Source organism: Dendrobates tinctorius, unplaced genomic scaffold (assembly GCF_039654945.1).
Source record: "Dendrobates tinctorius isolate UK_male_01 unplaced genomic scaffold, ASM3965494v1 ptg000158l, whole genome shotgun sequence".
In the NCBI taxonomy this organism is placed as follows: Eukaryota; Metazoa; Chordata; class Amphibia; order Anura; family Dendrobatidae; genus Dendrobates; species Dendrobates tinctorius.
Genome location: NW_027361825.1, coordinates 25,654,543 through 25,674,039, shown reverse-complemented (window position 1 = coordinate 25,674,039; position 19,497 = coordinate 25,654,543). Strand labels below are relative to the sequence as shown.

Genomic DNA, 19,497 nt, shown 5'->3' with positions numbered 1-19,497 from the left:
CCACGTAATCCCGAGTGTCCCTCAGCGATCTCACATGTAGAACAGTCACATCGAGAGATGACTGCTCTAACCAGCTGCTGGTGATACACTGACAGGTAGTAATCGCTCCTACAGTGTTATCCCTGAGCTACAGCGAGAGAAGTCACCGGATTTCATCAGCTGATCAGCTCCGGTGCTCTCACGGCACCACCTCTGCGTGGGACACTCGGGATTATGTGGACTACACTATGGCGGACAGGTGGGTATATGGTGGTATATTTTACATTTTTTTTCTAGGAGACATGGGCATCGGGGATTGGTGACAATAATGTTTTTTTTTTTTCTTTTATTTGAATATGTATGTAATTATTTTACATGGTGTGTTTTTTTTCTTTCTTTTTTTTTTTTTAATTGTGAGCACAGGCGCCGGCTGATGAGACCACGTTTCCCATCAGCGGCTCCTGCCATCACTGTTATCAGTGATAGCAGACGTAGCCCGATGAGAGCAGTAGTCTCATCAGCCCACACCTGCTGACCTACGGTAAGCGTTTAACTGCAGATCACCGCTATGGGTCACAGACAGTATCTCTGTGGGGTTACGCTGACATCTAACAGCATGAGCCCGCAGCACTCTGACCAACAGTCTTACAGGAAGCCGGTAAAAACGCAAACTTTTTATACCCGCATTTTTGTTACGGACTTGACTGACTTAACTGAAGTCAGTGTGAAAAAAGCTACAAATCCACCCAAAGTATTGAGATGCTGCAGAAAAAAACTCACTGCAAATACTCAAAGGAAATTTACTCATCATGTGCCAGAACTTCAGAATGGTCATTGAATTAGGTTGCATAAGGATTCCAAAATGTTTTTGGCCCATTTCCGAGCTGAAAAAACGCAGCGAAAATTAAGCACACCGTGTGCACATAAGCCTTATGGTTGCTTTATCGTTGCTTCTCCTGCTTTGTCACTAACTGCTTTGTACCAGTTGGTGGGTATATACTGCTGGGGAGAAGCTAACTTTTTGTGCAGTGTCAGCCTCCTAGTGGCAGCAACATGCACCCACGGTTACCGGTGTCCTCCAATGACTGCTCAGAGAGATTTTACAGTGGGCACCAAAAATCCTTTCTTTCATCCTTTTGTCAGTTTAGCTTTTTGTGTGTTGCTATTTTCTTAATTTTGCTTTCGTTTCTTTCGGCAGGACTTTGAAGTTCGTGGCGACATAGAGATATCGTACTCCAAGAACGGGAGTTACTTTGGCACAGCCTTCCGTGTCAGCAGAGGCTCTGTGGGAAATCAGGCCTTCTTCCCTCACGTTTTAGTAAAGAACTGCTGTGTCGAGTTTAATTTCGGCCAAAGAGCCGAGGCCTTCTGCGATTGTCCCCCAGGGTTTACTTTCATACAGAACGTGCCCCACTTTGAGAAAATTCGGGGAACAGAACCCCCCAAGAACAAATCGGAGTGTGAGGTGAGCATTTGACTGTGGGGTTTTTCAGTTTTTGAGATGAGATGCAAAATCAAAGTTGCAGCATTGTGAATGTCTGTACACTTCTCAGATTTTAATGATGGTGGGACTGCCAGGTGCGGGTAAGACGACCTGGGCAATGAAGCACACAGCGGGGAATCCGGGAAAGAAATACAACATCCTTGGGACCAACACTATTATGGAGAAGATGAAGGTAAGATGGTGGAGGCTTCTTGACCCAGATCCCCTGATGGTTACCTGGAAATAATTGGAAATTGTAGTGCAGTGTTATATAAATTGCAATATGTAGTTAGAATCGCGGTCTCCCAGCTTCACTGGAGTCCTAGCATGGCAATGAATAGGGGGCTCTCCAGCAGACCACAGGTAGTCAAAGCAAACCCATCGACAGACACTGAGAAGGGGTCTGAAGGGTGCATCGGAACAGCGCACCTCTGGACCATGCGCCATAAGTGCTTCTATCTAGATTGGAACCAAGACTTAAAGGTTTAACTGCAGTAATCGGAGTACGTCCAACGTTGAGAGGGGATTAAAGGGTTCTTGCTAAGTAACAGATATAGAGATTTTGTACATTAATTTTGATCTTAAACCTTCAGGTTATGGGTCTTCGAAGACAGCGTAATTATGCCGGGCGCTGGGATGTCCTCATCCAGCAGGCCACAAAGTGTCTGAATCAGCTTATCCAGGTAGCTGCCCGTAGAAAGCGCAACTACATACTGGATCAGGTAAGAGGGACAACAGGGCTGTTAGGATTACACAATGTATTTATGTACATGTCTTGGAAATATCCTCTTCTCTTCCTTCCTCAGACAAACGTCTACGCCACAGCCCAGCGCCGGAAGATGCGTCCATTTGAAGGCTTTCATCGCAAAGGTATCATAATCTGCCCCACCGATGATGATCTCCAGGACCGTATAGTGAAGCGCACCGACGAGGAAGGAAAGGATGTTCCTGACCATGCTGTGCTGGAGATGAAAGGTGAATTACTCTTACCTATTGGCTTAAAGCTGTGGCCATTATTTGCAGATATGGCCACCAAAAGAAAAAAAAAAGAATTACTCTGTCGCCTAAATGGGGGACACAGAACCGTGGGTGTTATGCTGCTGTCCACTAGGAGGCGACACTATGCATAATCTGAAAAGGATTAACTTTGGCTCCTCCTCTGCAGTATACACCCCTGGACGGCGTCAGCCTTCTCCAGTTTTTGCTTAGTGTCGCAAGGAGGCACACCTATGATTTTTTTTTTTTTTTACGGATTACAGATGATGAAAAGCGGGTCTCCAGTGAGACTCCCGGCATGGCTCCCTCCTCGATCCCCTATTAAGGGGTACCCGGTTGAGGTCGAGATGGCTCTTCCCCATGTCGTTCCTTCCCCAGTCCATCGGGTACTGGTTCGAAGTCGAGAACCCCCCTCCTACCCCAGTTCCCTTGGGCTCTGGGTTGAGGTCGAGGATAGGATGAAGCCCCCTGACGGTGACAGCAGCACCCTCCCTAATCCCCCTCTGGGGGCATTAGGTTGAGACACCGCATGTAGGGCCTGTACCAGGCACCATTCGGCCACTTACCAGTCCAGGGACCCCAGCCCAACTGCGGGGGACTAGGAGAGGTGCAGGCAGGCATGGCACTTGTCAGAGACAGGGCTCCCTGCGCCCCTGTCTCTGCGGCAGCACCAGCTGCATAGCGCCTCAAAGGGACCACCCACAGGGCCCAGGTTGCGCTCATGACCCCACCGCTAGCCTACCATTCAATCTTCGGGGGTCTGGTTTGAATCCGACCCCCCCCAAGACAACCGCGCCGCCCTGGAGCCCTTCTTGGCATGAGGTATCAAATTTAGGCCGTGGCTTCGGCCTAGCCGAAGTCGCCGCCTTATTCCCGCCCCCCTGATGACGAAAATGACACTCTGCAGTGTCATTGAAGGGGCGGATCGAGTCAGGAAGGGCGCGCTTTTACATAGCTCCGCGTACCCTTTTCAGCTCTCCGCCCCCCTTCCCCCTCCACCTCAGAATTCCGGTGGCCATCTTGCTGCACCTGAAGGCAGCACAGCGGTCTCTGGGGGGCACAGGACTGGGATTTATCGGCGCTGGACCTAGGGGGTGCACCGGTGGGGTAAGATCACAGCTGGGTTCTCTGTACTCAGCTGTGAGTTCATATAACCTATAACGCTCCCCTATTCCTTTTTCCTCTGCGTAGATACCCCTGTAGGGCCTCTGCTAATCGGCCTCTAGGCACTATGTCGGGCTCAAGGAAAAGGTCCAGACAAGACTGCTTTTATGCAGTCTGCACAGCCTGCAAGGCCACTCTCCCCAGCGGCAGCACGTACCCGCACTGCCGGGACTGTACCCAAAACACAGGATCAGAACCCCAAGAAGTCCCTACCAACGCTTCTGCGACCGCTACTGCGCCGGAATGGGCGACTCAGATGTCGCAGTCTATGACACAGTCTATAGATAACCTGACCTCCACACTACTGCAGGGTCATGTCTCGGCTATGAACGTTACCCAGCAAAGGGACATCCGGTCTCAGGGACAGACCGCTTCCGACAGCTTGAGACGTAAGCGGACCCACAGGTCGCGTTCATCTGCGTCCTCACATAGCACTAGGTCGTCCCCCTCCAGGGAGAGACACAGTGGCTCCAGGTGACTGAGACCGTCCCCTGACAGAGAAATACAATGCGGATCTCCACAACGATCCCAGACCACAGAACACCTCCGCCCTAGTTAGCCCGCTAGGGAGCTCCTTAGCGATGCACAAGACTCAGAGGGCATATGTGACTCTAACTCAGATAATGAAACAGAGAACACTCTGGTCCCTTATCCCCCTAGCAATACGGCGCTAGTTGAGGATATAATCTCTTCCATCCTTCGGGTGCTTGACATTTCTGATCCAACTCCGGAAGTACCAGAACACAAGATTTCCTTCGAGAGTGTTCAGAAACCATCTAAGGTCTTCCCTAGTCACCCGGAATTTCAAAAAACACTTTCTAAGCATTTTTCGCAACCTGAGAAAAAATTCGCCAATCGCAAATACTTGGAAGCAAAGTACCCCTTCCCACAGAAGGACACTAAGGATTGGACAGATCCGCCTGAAGTGGACTCCCCATTCTCTAGGCTGGCAGCACAAACACTTCTCTCACTGCCAGACAGCTCAACCCTCAAGGACACAGCAGACAGACAGGTAGAACGCATGGCTCGTTCAATCTTCGAAGCGGCAGGTGCCTCTCTGGCTCCCGCATTTGCTTCAGTTTGGGCAGCCAAGGCTATTATGGCCTGGGCTAATCTATTGCAACAGGGCCTCTAAGCTTCAAATCCTCAGCTGGCGGACCAGGCGGTGCAAATTGCAGTAGTGGCAGATTACATGGTCCATGCAGCGTTGGATTCTGCAAGAGGGGTAGCGGGAATAGCATCAAACGCCATCAAAATCCGGCGTATTCTCTGACTGAGAGAATGGAAGGCGGATGCGGCCTCAAAAAAGTCCCTAACAAATCTCCCGTACTTCAGTGGACGTCTTTTCGGTGAAAAGCTGGATACAATGATATCCAATGCTACTGGGGGTAAAAGTACTTCTCTCCCTCAACCAAAACGCACATTTAAAAGACGTAATCAATCTCGTTTCCGATCCTTTTGGAATTCTTCAGGCTGGTCCGTCTCGCGCCCAGCACAAAATCGTAACCGCTCCCCTCGCAGAGACAACACACGGGCGGCACAGAGGCCGGACAGGAACTGGCAGTCAAAAGCAAGCCAGGCAAAATCCAAAGGAGGAAAAGCTCAGACTTTCCCCTCATCATGACTCATGCCCTCCGGAAGACACCCCACTTGTGGGCGGACGACTGCTATTCTTTCAGCAGGTCTGGCTGCGTATTACAGAAGACAAGTGGGTCAAGGAAATAGTGTCTTCAGGATACAAGATCGAGTTTACTACCAGCCCACCGCACAGGTTCTTTCTCTCCGTTCCTCCAGAGCCTCCACTCAAAGCTCGAGCCTTCCATCAAGCGGTTTCTTCCCTCCTGCAAGCAGGAGTCATAGTACCGGTTCCAGCAGACGAGCGCTTCCGAGGGTTCTACTCCAATCTGTTTGTGGTGCCCAAGAAGGGAGGCAGCGTCCGACCCATACTAGACCTCAAGCAACTCAACAAGTATGTTCGAGTTCATCACTTTTGCATGGAATCCCTTTGGTCAATCGTTGCGTCCATGGAAAAAGGAGAATATCTCGCCTCCATAGACATACTGGACGCATACCTGCATATACCGATTGCTCCCGCCCATCAGAGATTTCTCAGATTCGCAATCAACCAAGACCATTACCAGCTTGTGGCCCTCCCGTTCGGGCTCGCCACGGCTCCCAGAACATTTACAAAGGTCATGGCAGCCACCATGGACGTTCTACACTCCAGAGGCATGGTAGTCGTTCCATACCTGGATGACCTTCTCGTCAAGGCCCCCAACTTCAAGGACTTCGAGGTCAACGTCACAATCGACACTCTGAGTCGCTTGGGATGGTTAGTCAATTTACAGAAGTCCTCGACTACCCCGAGTCAGTCTCTGGCCTTCCTGGGGATGCTATTCGACACCTCCAGGGGTCTGGTGATCCTCCCCAGGGACAAGGCACTGGCCCTCCGTTTGGGAGTTCACACTCTCCTCCGCAAGTCCCCCCCCGATCTCTCCGGAATGCCATGAGAGTACTTGGCAGGATGGCAGCAGCAATGGATGCGGTACCATTTGCCCAGTTTCACCTCGGACCCCTTCAACTGGCCATCCTCAAGTCCTGGGACAGGAATCCGTTCTCCCTCGACAGGGAGTTCCGGTTATCATCGAAAACCAGGAGGTCCCTGCATTGGTGGCTCAAGCCAACCTCGCTTGCAAGGGTAAAATCCTTTCTCTCCGGTCAATGGAAGGTTTTTACCACCGACGCAAGCCTTACGGGTTGGGGCGCGGTGCACCTACATCACAGCGCTAGGCAAGTGGTCACCAATGGAAGCGAACATGCCCATCAACATCCTGGAAATTCAGGCCATCTTCCTGGCATTGAAAGCCTTTCATCACTTGCTAGCAGACTCTCAGAGTACAGTCGGACAATGCCACGGCGGTGGCATACGTGAACCATCAAGGCGGAACCCACAGCATCCAGGCGATGAACAAAGTAACACGTATCCTACACTGGGCGGAGGATGCGAGGTCGGTACTCTCTGCGGTCAACATTCCGGGTGTGGACAACTGGGAAGCCGACTATCTCAACAGACAAGGAATGGACTCGGGGGAGTGGTCTCTCCATCCCGAAGTTTTTCGTCAGATCTGCCATCGCTGGGGGACCCCGGATGTTAATCTGATGGCATCCCATCTCAATGCCAAGGTTCCCAATTTCATGGCCAGGACGCGCGATCCCCGGTCGCTCGGAGCAGATGCCCTGGTTCAGGACTGGACCCAATTCCAGCTTCTGTACATTTTTCCACCCCTCCCCCTGATCTCCAGAGTCCTGAGGAAGATCAAGCAAGAGGGAGTTCCCACCATCCTGATCTCTCCAGACTGGCCCAGGCGTACATGGTACGCCGACGTCGTGCAACTCACAGCAGACGCTCCCTGGCGTCTCCCCACACATCCCGACCTTCTGTCACAAGGCCCGTTCTTCCACCAGAACTCAGGGGCTATCAATTTGACAGCGTGGCCATTGAGACCTGGGTTTTGACCCAAACAGGTTTTTCACCGGACGTCGTTAAAACCATGATCAGGGCTCGAAAGCCAGCTTCAGCCAGGATTTACTATCGTACCTGGAAGGCTTTCTTCACATAGTGCGAATCTCGTGAACAGGTCCCACTTCCCTACTCTCTTCCAAAGGTCCTCAGTTTCCTTCAGTCAGGCCTGGACGCCAGGCTATCCCTGGGCTCGCTTAAGAGCCAGGTGCCAGCGCTTTCAGTGCTCTTTCAGAGGCGTATTGCTAACAAGCTGCAAGTGAGGACTTTTCTCCAAGGGGTTTCCCGATTGGTTCCCCCCTACAAACATCCATTGGGAGACGTGGGACCTCAACCTGGTCTTGACAGCATTGCAGACACCTCCTTTCGAACCCCTTAAGGAGGTCTCACTCCGCCTTCTGTCACAGAAGGTGGTTTTTCTGGTGGCAATCACCTCGCTACGCAGGGTGTCCGAACTTTCAGCACTTTCCTACAGACAACCCTTTCTGTTTTTCCATCAGGACAAGGTGGTTCTCCGTACAGTCCCATCCTTCCCTCCGAAGGTTGTGTCCAGCTTCCACCTCAATGAGGAAATCTCACTACCATCTCTTTGCCCGGTTCCTGTTCATAGAGTGGAGAAGGCTCTGCATACGCTTGACCTTGTCAGGGCATTGCGTATTTACGTGTCTAGGACTGCTCCCTTCCGGGAAGTCTGATTCACTTTTCCTTCTTCCAGAAGGCGTTCGCAAGGGCCTACCAGCTTCCAAAGCCACCCTTGCTAGGTGGATCAAGTCCACCATACAAGAGGCTTACCGCCTTGTCAATTCTCCACTTCCGGCCGGTATCACGGCACACTCTACGCGGGCGGTAGGAGCCTCTTGGGCCATTCGGAATCAAGCCTCGGCTCATCAAGTGTGTAAGGCAGCCACTTGGACTAGCCTGCACACATTTACAAAACACTACAGAGTGCATACCCAGTCCTCAGCGGATGCGAGCCTGGGTAGACGGGTCCTGCAGGCAGCAGTACCCCAAATCTAGGGGACTGTCAGCACAATATTCGTCCACTGCTTCCCACCCAGGGACTGCTTTGGGACGTCCCACGGTTCTGTGTCCCCCAATTAGGCGACAGAGTAAAGGAGATTTTTGTGTACTCACCGTAAAATCTCTTTCTCTTAGCCTTTAATTGGGGGACACAGCTCCCACCCTGTTGCCCTTGCGGGCCGTTGTTACGGTTGGGTTCTCATATTGTTTGAGCTCGTTTATAGTAGCCTTCTTACAGGCATGGTTATGTTTCTGGTATATTCCTCCTAAAGCTTTTGCACAAAACTGGAGAAGGCTGACGCTGTCCAGGGGTGTATACTGCAGAGGAGGAGCCAAAGTTAATCTTTTTCAGATTATGCATAGTGTCGCCTCTTAGTGGGACAGCAGCATAACACCCTCAGTTCTGTGTCACCCAATTAAAGGCTAAGAGAAAGAGATTTTACGGTGAGTACACAAAAATCTCCTTTATGAGGAGTGGAAAAGTAAAAAATTTTACTTTCCTAATTTTAATTTTCCCAATCACTCTACAGCAAATTTTAGTCTGCCTGAACCCGGGGACTTCTTAGAAGAGGTAATCTATATTGAGCTGCAGAAGGAGGAGGCAGAGAAGCTGATCCGCTCATATAACGAGGAAGGAAAGAGATCGGGGCAACCCCCAGAAAAGAAATTCCGAGGCCGCGGTGGGGGGCCCCCTGGTGGTGGAGGAGCTGGAAGGGGAGAAGCACCACGTGGTGATTTTCAGAGATTTGATAATCGGGGACCACCTGGTGGAAGCAGGGGAGGATTTCAAGGTCGTGGTGGCAACGCTGGCGGTGGATACAGCAGAGGAGGTGGCCCTGGAGGTGGCGGATGTGAGTATTACTAGTTGCCTTTTGGTAACGTGTACATATATATGCTGTGGCAACACTGCCACTTTGGCCAATGGCCACGATATAGGTCTCGCAGCAAAAAGATTCTTTTCATTTGGGTAATCTAATATATAAAGCTCAAAGTGTGTGTGTGTGTGTGTGTGTTTATGTTTGTATGTCCAGGATTGGCATCTGCACCGTCGCAGCTACAGCCACAAAATTTGGCACAGTCACACGTCTGGACCCCGAGAGCGTCCTAAGCTATGTTGTGAGGCGAAATTTTAACCCCACGCGTTTCAATTCACCAAACAATTTTGCCCCTATCTACATACTGGGGGAAAAAGTGTGTGCGCGTCAAGCCCCGTCCCTCATTGTGATGTCACAATGCCCCTATTTGCATACTGGGGAAGCAGTGTGTGCGTATCAAGCCCCGCCCCTCATTATGATGTCACAATGGTTGCCATGGCGACGCTGATGCCATCAAAGGTTGCAAGCCCTGCCGCCGCTCATTATGATGTCATAATGGTTGACTATGGAATGGAGGATGTGTGATGAGTATATGGGCACCGGACTATGGGATGGAGGATATGTATGACAGGTATATGGGTAAGGGACTATGGGATGGAGGATATGTATATGGGTAAGGGACTATGGGATGGAGGATATGTATATGGGTAAGGGACTATGGGATGGAGGATATGTATGACAGGTATATGGGTAAGGGACTATGGGATGGAGGATATGTATATGGGTAAGGGACTATGGGATGGAGGATATGTATATGGGTAAGGGACTATGGGATGGAGGATATGTATATGGGTAAGGGACTATGGGATGGAGGATATGTATATGGGCACGGGACTATGGGATGGAGGATGTGTGATGGGTATATGAGCACTGGACTATGGGATGGAGGATATGTATGATGGGTATATGGACACGGGACTATGGGATGGCGGATATGTATGGGCACGGGACTATGGGATGGCGGATATGTATGGGCACGGGACTATGGGATGGAGGATGTGTGATGGGTATATGGGCACTGGACTATGGGATGGAGGATATGTATGATGGGTATATGGGCATGGGACTATGGGATGGAGGATATGTATGATGGGTATATGGGCATGGGACTATGGGATGGAGAATATGTATGATGGGTATATGGGCATGGGACTATGGGATGGAGAATATGTATGATGGGTATATGGGCATGGGACTATGGGATGGAGGATGTGAGATGGGTATATGGGCACTCGACTATGGGATGGAGGATATGTATGATGGGTATATGGGCATGGGACTATGGGATGGAGGATAATTATAATTTTCTATAACCACAGTTAGTTACTATGCCCGGGCAGCGCCGGGTTCTTCAGCTAGTTTTCTATAAAGGTACCAAATGAGTCTTAAAGACCAAGAATAAAAAGGCTTTATTTATAAAATCAAAATATAATGTACATATTTAAAAACAGAAAAAACACCACAAATGATATGGTGGGTGGGTAAACCTGGAACATACAATGTAATAGAGTGTGTGTGTGATTATATATGTGTGTACCAAGTGAGAATATCACTGGAGTATAGTAACTGTACAAAGAAAAACTATAAAAACTGGTTCATACTGTTACTTATGCTATTAAGTGTATGCATGTCCTAAATACATAAATGTTATATACAGGGCATTTGTTTAGAATAATAGGAGGAATTCTATATACACCTCATATGATGGATGTAGACAGTTGATATTACACTAGGTGATAAGTATTTTATGAGAGACACTAGGGTATACTTAGTATGTCAGTAATAAGAAATAGAGTGAAATATAAAGTAAAATGACATCGCAAAAACTAAATCAAAGCTACAGTGGCAATATGACCCTCTTGTGTATCATACCATATGAGGTATATGTAATGCCTATTGAAACTCTTATGTCTATTGACATTGTATCACACACCTTTATTAGACAGTTTACCTTAAGTATAAGTTGGCCAGGCACCCACCACACCGACGCGCGTTTCACATTGAAATACTTTGTCCTGGGATGGACTCTTCAGCAGAGTTCATGCTTTCTGTAGAGGGAAGTAATGGTCCTGTGATCACAGCAGCATCAGCAATAAACCGAAAAGTGAATCTAGAATCTGAATCCTGCTAAATACGAGATCTAGAAAGATCGGCTGTGCTTTATGTGGTAGAACATGCAGGATAATGCTTGTCTCATCCATTTGGTAATGCAGCATTTAGCCGTGGAGGGAACAATTCACAAAGCCGATGGTCCGGGAGCTCGCAGGATAATGGTTCAGAGCATCGAGGCGGCTATGGTCCCGATAGTCAATCATCCAGCTACAGTCCTCCCAGCAGCCGAGGTGGCGGTTATGGTGGTGGACTGTCAAACCCCCCTTCTCATAGTGGAGTCAGCAGCTATGGTCAAGGACAGGTATACTTAGTCATATCTCTGCTATATGTCAGTGACCACTACTGTCCAGCAAGTCAGTCATTCATTGTCTTTCTGTGTTTTTCCACAGTCAAGCTTCGGACAAGGAGGTTACGGTGGTGCTGGAGGATACAGCCAGGGTGGGAGTTATGGGTCCGGAGGTGGTGGAAATTATGGACAAGGCGGAAGCAGTGGGGGTAGCTATAACCAGGGTGGAGGTGGGAATGATGGCTACAGCCGGGGAGGAGGAAGTGGCAGTAGCTTCGGCCAAAGTGGAGGAAGTGGCAGTAGCTTCGGCCAAAGTGGAGGAAGTGGCAGTAGCTTCGGCCAAAGTGGAGGAAGTGGCAGTAGCTTCGGCCAAAGTGGAGGAAGTGGCAGTAGCTTCGGCCAAAGTGGAGGAAGTGGCAGTAGCTTCGGCCAAAGTGGAGGAAGTGGCAGTAGCTTCGGCCAAAGTGGAGGAAGTGGCAGTAGCTTCGGCCAAAGTGGAGGAAGTGGCAGTAACTACGGCCAAAGTGGAGGAAGTGGCAGTAACTACGGCCAAAGTGGAGGAAGTGGCGGTGGATATGGGCAGGGAGGTGCAGGAGGCTATAGCCAAGGTGGCAGTGGAGGTGGTTATAGCCAAAGTCCTGAAAGCGGCAGTGGCTACAGCCAAGGAAGTGGAGGCTACAGCCAAGGTGGTGCCGGAGGCGGATATAGCAGCCAAAGCTATGATAGCAGCAATCAGAGCTATGGAGGTGGAGCACAAAGCTACAGTCAAGGCTACAACCAACCTCCGCACCAGAGCAGCACTGCCTCGTCTCAGCCCTCCTATAGTCCGGGGGGCTACGGTCAACAATACCAGCAACCGGTGAGTGCATCCGCCCCTGTTATTTACAGGTGCAAGAGTTTTGCAAAAGATATTGAAAAATTATATTTTTGCTCCTTCAATTTTTCCTCCCTTTCTTTCAAGAGTCCTAACTTTTTTTTACTTTTATCATTATTTTCTTGATATAACCAAACTTAGGCTTGATTTCTTTTAGATGTAGTTCTGAATGACACCATTCATTTCGCCATATAATCTTCTGAAAGGAAAAAAAAATTACTGCAGACAGACTTTTTTTTTTTATTCTGAAAATTCCTGAAAAACAAAAGAAAAAAGATAATTGGTGCGTGTCGCCAGTTTTTTCAGGCCTGTCACTTTTTTTTTTTTTTTTTCTGTGGATGGGAGCTTTGTGAGGTCTTGTTTGAATGATGGACTGTTTTTACACAATTTTAGGATCCACACAACATTTTTGACGGCTTTATATTCATTTTTGGCAAAAACAGCCATTTATTTTTTTTCTGCTCTATATTTTCATAGATTAAACTTTAGACAATAGTGCCAAAACTCTCAATCCAAAAGGAAATAAGATAACTAGCAAGTAGAGGCCAAAAAATGTCTTCCAGTTGAGGTGCCACCTGCAGGTCATTGTGTCTTTCTGCAGGTTTATGAAAATGAATGTTTAAACTCTAGTGATAAAATCGTGAATGTGTGGTTTGTTTGGCTCTTTTCTTGCTGAAGGGGCAAGTTTACCTTTCAAATGTTGTATCATTTGTGTGTATGGAGCGAAGTAATCAGCGAAAAAGCAGTGCATGTTTACAAATGTGTTTGCATATCTAACTCACCATTTGTGGTGGGGAGAAGTAATCACAGAAAAAGCAGTGCATGTTTACAAATGTCTTGCAAAGTGTGCAATCCTCCAATGTGCCTGAAATAGGCTAGGCAAGCACTTGAGCAAGCTGGAAAGACCCCAAGGCAAATGTTTGGATTTGTTTGTGATGTCTGTAAGCAGCTTTGTGGTAGTGTGCTTTGGGGTAGTTTGCTGCCACCTGCAGGTCATTTGACCTTTCAAATGGTGTATCATTTGTTTGTGTGGTTGGAGTATGAACAAAGCAAGAGTGCAATTCAATAGGCAGTGCATGTTTACAAATGTGTTTGTGTATGTGCCTCACCTGCAGTGAAGTGTGCAATCCTCCAATTTGGCTAAAATAGGCTGGGCAAGCAGTTTGGCAAGCTGGAAAGCCCCCAAGGCTGTTTATGATAATGTTTAAACTGAATTTTTTTTATCAAATCGTGGATGTGTGGTTTGTTTGGCTATTTTCTTGCGGAATGGGACAAGTTTCTCTTTCAAATGGTGTATCATTTGTGTGTGTGGGTGCAGTATGAACGGAGATGCAAAGTAATCACCAAAAAACAGTGTTTAGAAATAATAGATTTGTTTATTTGTAGGTGATTTGGACCTGTGATAATTTGATCGCTTGTACACTACACTGATACTCCCATCAGCACCCTGCAACATAGCGGGATATGATGGATGCCAACACACGCCTCACCAGCACCACACCACTTTAACCCCTTTCCCACCTTAGACGTATAGTCACTTCTAAGGTGGGCTTCCCCTGTTTGCTACGGGCTCCAGCGGTGAACCCGCAATTGTTCCGGCACATGTCAGCTGATTTGAACAACTGACATGTGCCCCTAACAGGTGCGTGTGGAATCGCAATCCAGCCGTGGCTGTTAACATGTTAAATGCCGCTGTCAATCTCTGACAGTGACATTTAACATGCTCGTGTCGGAAGCGCATCATTAATCCCGCCATTTTCCGCTTGAGTCACATGACTGCGGGTCACCAATGAGTTGGCATGACAAACGGGGTCTCCAGCAGACCCCTGTGGCTGTCATTGCTATGAGCGCCATCCAGCGGTCTGTGCTCACAGCAAGTGAGCATTTAAGAGCAGGGCTGCAGTCCTGCTTTGTGTAGCATAAGCGAAATCTCGGAAGATCACAGCTTCTAGTCTCCCATTGAAGCAAGTAAAAAAAAAAAAAAAATCATAAAAAAATCAAATCGCCCCCATGCACCCAATTCAAAATAAAAAAATACACATTGGGTGGTTCTGAAAACGGCGATTCCAAATCTATCAATATATAGAATTAATTTGATTAGTGGCGTAAAGGAAAAAGTCAAAATGCCAAAATGTTTTTTTTTCCTTTGTCGTCGGAACATTGCATTAAAATGCAATAGTGGGCGATCAAAAGATCGTATCTGCACCAAAATATTATCATTTAAAAAAGTCAGCTCGGCACACAAAAGTAAGCCCTCACTCAACCCCAGATCACAAAAAAAATGGAGGAGCTACGGGTGTCGGAAAATTGCTTTTTTTCTAAAGAAACTTTGGATTTTTTTTTTCACCACTTATATAAAAAAGAACCTAGACATTTTTGGTATCTATGAACTTGTAATGACCTGGAGAGTCATAATGGCAGGACAGTTTTAGCATTTAGTGAGCATGGTAAAATGGCAAAACAAAAAGCAAGTGTGGAATTGCACTTTTTTTTTTTTTGCAATTTCACCGCACTTGGAACTTTTTTTCCTGGTTTTCTATTACAAGACATGGTAAAACCAATGGTGTTCAAAAATACAACTTGTCCCGCAAAAAACAAGCCCTCATTGGGCCATATTAACGGGAAAAACAAAGTTATTGCTCTGGGAAGAAGAGGAGCAAAAAATGGAAACTCGAAAAATGGAAAAACCCAAGGTGGTGAAGGGGTTAAATTTCACAGTCCGAGATTGACTGTGGCATATAAGAGGTTACACAGCAGTGACCAGAGCTATCTTTAGTCGCTGCTGTTAGCTGACACAGCCGGCACCCGCCTTGTATGGAGTAGGGATGTAGGATGCACTGTTACATCTTGTGTTGGGAAGGGGTTAAATGAACGCCATTGTAAATTAATCATATGGGTAATATACAATTATTTTTATTCTCCCCAGTATGGCAATCAGCAATGGAGCCAGTACCAAAGCCCTGGACAGGCCCCGAACCCCAGTCCTGGCCCACCACAGGGTCAGGGTCAGTGGAGCCAGTGGAACTACGGTGCTGGCGGCGGCAGCGGATACGACCAGCCCGGGAAATACGGAGGAGCCCCCTGAGCCTCTGCGGGAAAAGTGACATTTGTTTTGGTTTCACACCAGGACCGATCGAGATCCTCAACCACATTGGATTAAACTTCCTCCTTTTCTGATTTCTGAAACCAGTTTGCGGACACTCGTGCCCGGAGCGCCGGTTTGTTAGCACCGAGTACTATATACATGTCTATTATTACCGTGTCCGACAAAGAAAGTGACATAAAGTGATTATTATTATTAGCTAGTAACTGTCTAGGAAAAAAAAAAATCCCGTAATCCCCGACCCCTTCTCTCCGGCTCGCATTCCACGCCCGTCAACTACGCAGCCGCCCGTAGACTCTTTTTAATTCTTATGATTTTCTTTCCCCTCCTTTTCTGTTCTGTAGTTTTATTCTTTGTGTAGAAACCTGCCGTCTGCATGGAGTTTCGATCCGACGGCTGCACCGCAGCTTTGACTTTTTTTTTTCTTTTTTAGCGTCTTGGTTATCTTATTGTAGAATATTCATGTTTTATGAGTTTCATTGACGTTCATAGCTGAGCGGCTGCAGCTGCCATATTCCTTTCCATCAGTTATGTTGCACATTTTCGTGTTACAGACATTTTGAACCTTTTTGGTTTTTTTTTTTATTTTATTTGGATGGAAGTGAGTATTGAATTTTGAAAGAAAAACAAAGTGTTGTGGTTTTTATTTGTTTATTTATTACGATGGGGGCTGGCACGTTATGGGGGGAGGTCATATCTTTATCACATCTGGAACATGGATCATTGGAGGGGGGGGGGTGGCACGGGAAGTAATATACACTGTTCTAAAAAAATAAAGGGAACACTTAAACAACAGAATATAACTCCAAGTAAATCAAACTTCTGTGGAATCAAACTGTCCACTTAGGAAGCAACATTGATTGACAATCAATTTCACATGCTGTTGTGCAAATGGAATACACAGCAGATGGAAATTATTGGCAATTATCAAGACACCCTCAATAAAGGCATGTTTCTGCAGGTGGGGACCACAGACCACATCTCAGTACCAATGCTTTCTGCCTGATGTCTTGGTCACTTTTGAATGTTGGTTGTGCTTTCACACTCGTGGTAGCATGAGACGGACTCTACAACCCACACAAGTGGCTCAGTTAGTGCAGCTCATCCAGGATGGCACATCAATGTGAGCTGTGGCAAGAAGGTTTTGTTGTGTTTGTCAGCGTAGTGTTCAGAGGCTCCAGGTGCTACCAGGAGACAGGCCAGTACACCAGGAGACGTGGAGGGGGCCGTAGTAGGGCAACAACCCAGTAGCAGGACTGCTACCTCTGCCTTTGTGCAAGGAGGAACAGGAGGAGCACTGCCAGAGCCTTGCAAAATGACCTCCAGCAGGCCACAAATGTGCATGTGTCTGCACAGTTAGAAACCGACTCCATGAGGATGGTCTGAGCGCCTGACGTCCACAGATGGGGGTTGTGCTCCCAGCCCAACACCGTGCAGGACGCTTGGCATTTGCCACAGAACACCAGGATTGGCAAATTTGCCACTGGCGCCCTGTGCTCTTCACAGATGAAAGCAGGTTCACACTGAGCACATGTGACAGACGTGACAGAGTCTGGAGACACTGTGCAGAGCGATCTGCTGCCTGTAACATCCTTCAGCATGACCGGTTTGGCAGTGGGTCAGTAATGGTGTAAGGTTGTATTTCTTTGGAGGGACGCACATGTGCTCGCCAGAGGTAGCGTGACTGCCATTAGGTACCGAGATGAGATCCTCAGACCCCTTGTGAGACCATATGCTGGTGCGGTTGGCCCTGGGTTCCTCCTAATGCAGGACAATGCCAGACCTCATGTGGCTGAAGTATGTCAGCAGTTCCTGCAAGATGAAGGCATTGAAGCTATGGACTGGCCCGTCCGTTCCCCAGACCTAAATCCGATTGAGCACATCTGGGATATCATGTCTCGCTCCATCCACCAACGTCACGTTGCACCACAGACTGTCCAGGACTTGGCAGATGCTTTTGTCCGCCGACTCAGCAGGAGTATGCCTAAGTGTCGTAGGGAGGTCATGCAGGCACGTGGAGGCCACTATATAATGAATAAAGACTTGCAGCTGCGATATTTCATTCAGTAATATCTACGATGTATCCTAGTGTTCCTTTATTTTTTTGAGCAGTGTATATCGAATACATCTATTTAGCAGTGACTATTTCTCATGAACAACTTCCAGAACGCCCTCTCGTCATTGCCTTTTAAAAGGATATGGATACATGTGGGAGCAGTTTCATTTCCTCTTCATATATCTTGGGCTAAAAAATGAGTTAATGGAGAATCTCTCAGTGAGCTCGTTCTAATGGGAGAGTTTGTATCTCTTTTTCTCAACGTTTCATAGCTGATTTATGAATTTATAGTGACTATGGAAATAAATCTGCACAGAAAAAAATTAGTTACAAACTCTTTCAAAATGAACTCACTGTCTCAGTACACTCATTCTGCAGCCAGCAATACTGCGCCGCAGAGGCTGTAGAAAGGCAACGGTGCAAAATTTGTAATGGAATGAAAAAGCTGTAGATGGTGAGGCTTGAATTATCAGTCCCTATGCCTCTTACCCAGCCGCCGGCAGCCATGTGTATTGGTGGGCTCCAAACTTTAAGTTAAGGGTATCATCTTTTACCAATATGTACCCTCTTATAGTTAGCTCAATGTCGGGGTACCTGCCCCAAAGAAAAAAACTTTGACAATCTCAACCCCTTTAACAATTACAATATGAAGATGCCCTATATCTAAGGATGAGGCTCCCACACTCCTCCATAAAGAAGCTTTGCTAGTGAGGGCTGCGTGCCCCCTGACAGGTGTGTACAGACTAAGGGCAGTTTCACACGTCCAGATAATTCCGGTACCGGAGCTGTACGTGTGCTGTCCGTGTCCGTGTTTTTGAAAAGTTATTTTCAATGTTAACCCTTTGACTTTTAAAAACGCACACGGACAGCATCCGTGTGCGGTACGTGTTTACACGGACCCATTGACTTGTATGGGTCCGTGTGATCAGTGCTGTTGCACAAAAACGGACATGTCAGCGTGTTTTGCACACAGACACACGGTCCGTGAAAACACGCTGACATCTGCACAGACACATTCATTAGAATGTGTCTACGTGTGTCGGTGTCTACAGTATGTGAGAAAACTGTCACTACACGTACCAGAGCCACTGACGTGTGAAACCGCCCTAACTTTGGCCCCTGGCGTGACCCTGATCATTCTGCCCATCAGCTGCAGAGACATATGGGGTAGAGGCCGTATCCTAGAACATGAAACATGGTGGCAGGTTCCTTTTTAAAGGGGTTGTCCATTACTGAAAAAAAAAAAACCTTCCAGATTCTACTGCTCTTTGTCTGCTATGGTCTGCAGCAGTGAGGACAGCGCTGCAGGCAATCAGTGGTTCATGCACTCAACTTGTCGGAGCTGTTGTGCTTCCTGATTGGCTGCAGCGGTGTACACGTGAAGCAGGCAGGGTGAGTAAAGAGACGTTTGGAGGCAGGCGGGTGAAGTGGCGTTCCAATGGAGCAGTGGTCAAGATTATGTATGGCTGCTCTCTTCTATCGGCCTCTGCGCTCGGACCCCCACCAAGTAAGTAGTCATTGCCTATACCTATCGTCTTCCTACCGGACTCCCCCTTTCAAAGGACTTGAGGGCTGTCCCCCATCACTACAATAAAGGAGAGCTTCCTGATCACAGAAACCCCCCCGCAATGCTGAGATGCAGGCAAAAGCCCCTCACACAGTGGACAGCTTTCAATCCTGGAACTGCCCCTTTAAGGCGATGTTTAGACGGGTCGTACACATGGCGGTTTTCCAGATGTGGATGAGATTTGATTACATCTTGGATTTGAAAGTCAAACAGATCCTAAATGTCATACACTGCAATCATATGACAGGGAGACTGTTAGGCTATGTGCACACGGTGCGGATTTTACGAAATCCGCAGGTCAAATGACCTGCATTTTTCATGCGGATTTCTTCCTTTTTGTGCGGTTTTCCACCTGCGGATTTGTAGAATGGAGCAGGTGGAAAACTGAAGCAAAACCGCACAAAAGAAGTCACATGCTGCTTTTTTTTCTGCGGAAAAATCCGCAGCATGAGCACAGCGTTT

General features: G+C 47.8%; 1 protein-coding gene across 1 annotated transcript in view; it reads left to right on the top strand.

Moving 5' to 3' along the window:
* HNRNPUL1 (heterogeneous nuclear ribonucleoprotein U like 1) overlaps positions 1–16,043 on the top strand; it is a 32,267-nt gene extending 16,224 nt beyond the window's left edge. Inside the window, exons 8-15 of the mRNA XM_073549149.1 lie at positions 1,178–1,444; positions 1,533–1,655; positions 2,056–2,184; positions 2,269–2,437; positions 8,693–9,013; positions 11,251–11,450; positions 11,539–12,294; positions 15,236–16,043. Coding sequence (XP_073405250.1) covers positions 1,178–1,444; positions 1,533–1,655; positions 2,056–2,184; positions 2,269–2,437; positions 8,693–9,013; positions 11,251–11,450; positions 11,539–12,294; positions 15,236–15,394 — 2,124 coding nt within the window. The 3' untranslated portion in view covers positions 15,395–16,043. The remainder of the gene's footprint in view (positions 1–1,177; positions 1,445–1,532; positions 1,656–2,055; positions 2,185–2,268; positions 2,438–8,692; positions 9,014–11,250; positions 11,451–11,538; positions 12,295–15,235) is intronic.
* The last annotated feature ends 3,454 nt before the right edge of the window (positions 16,044–19,497 follow it).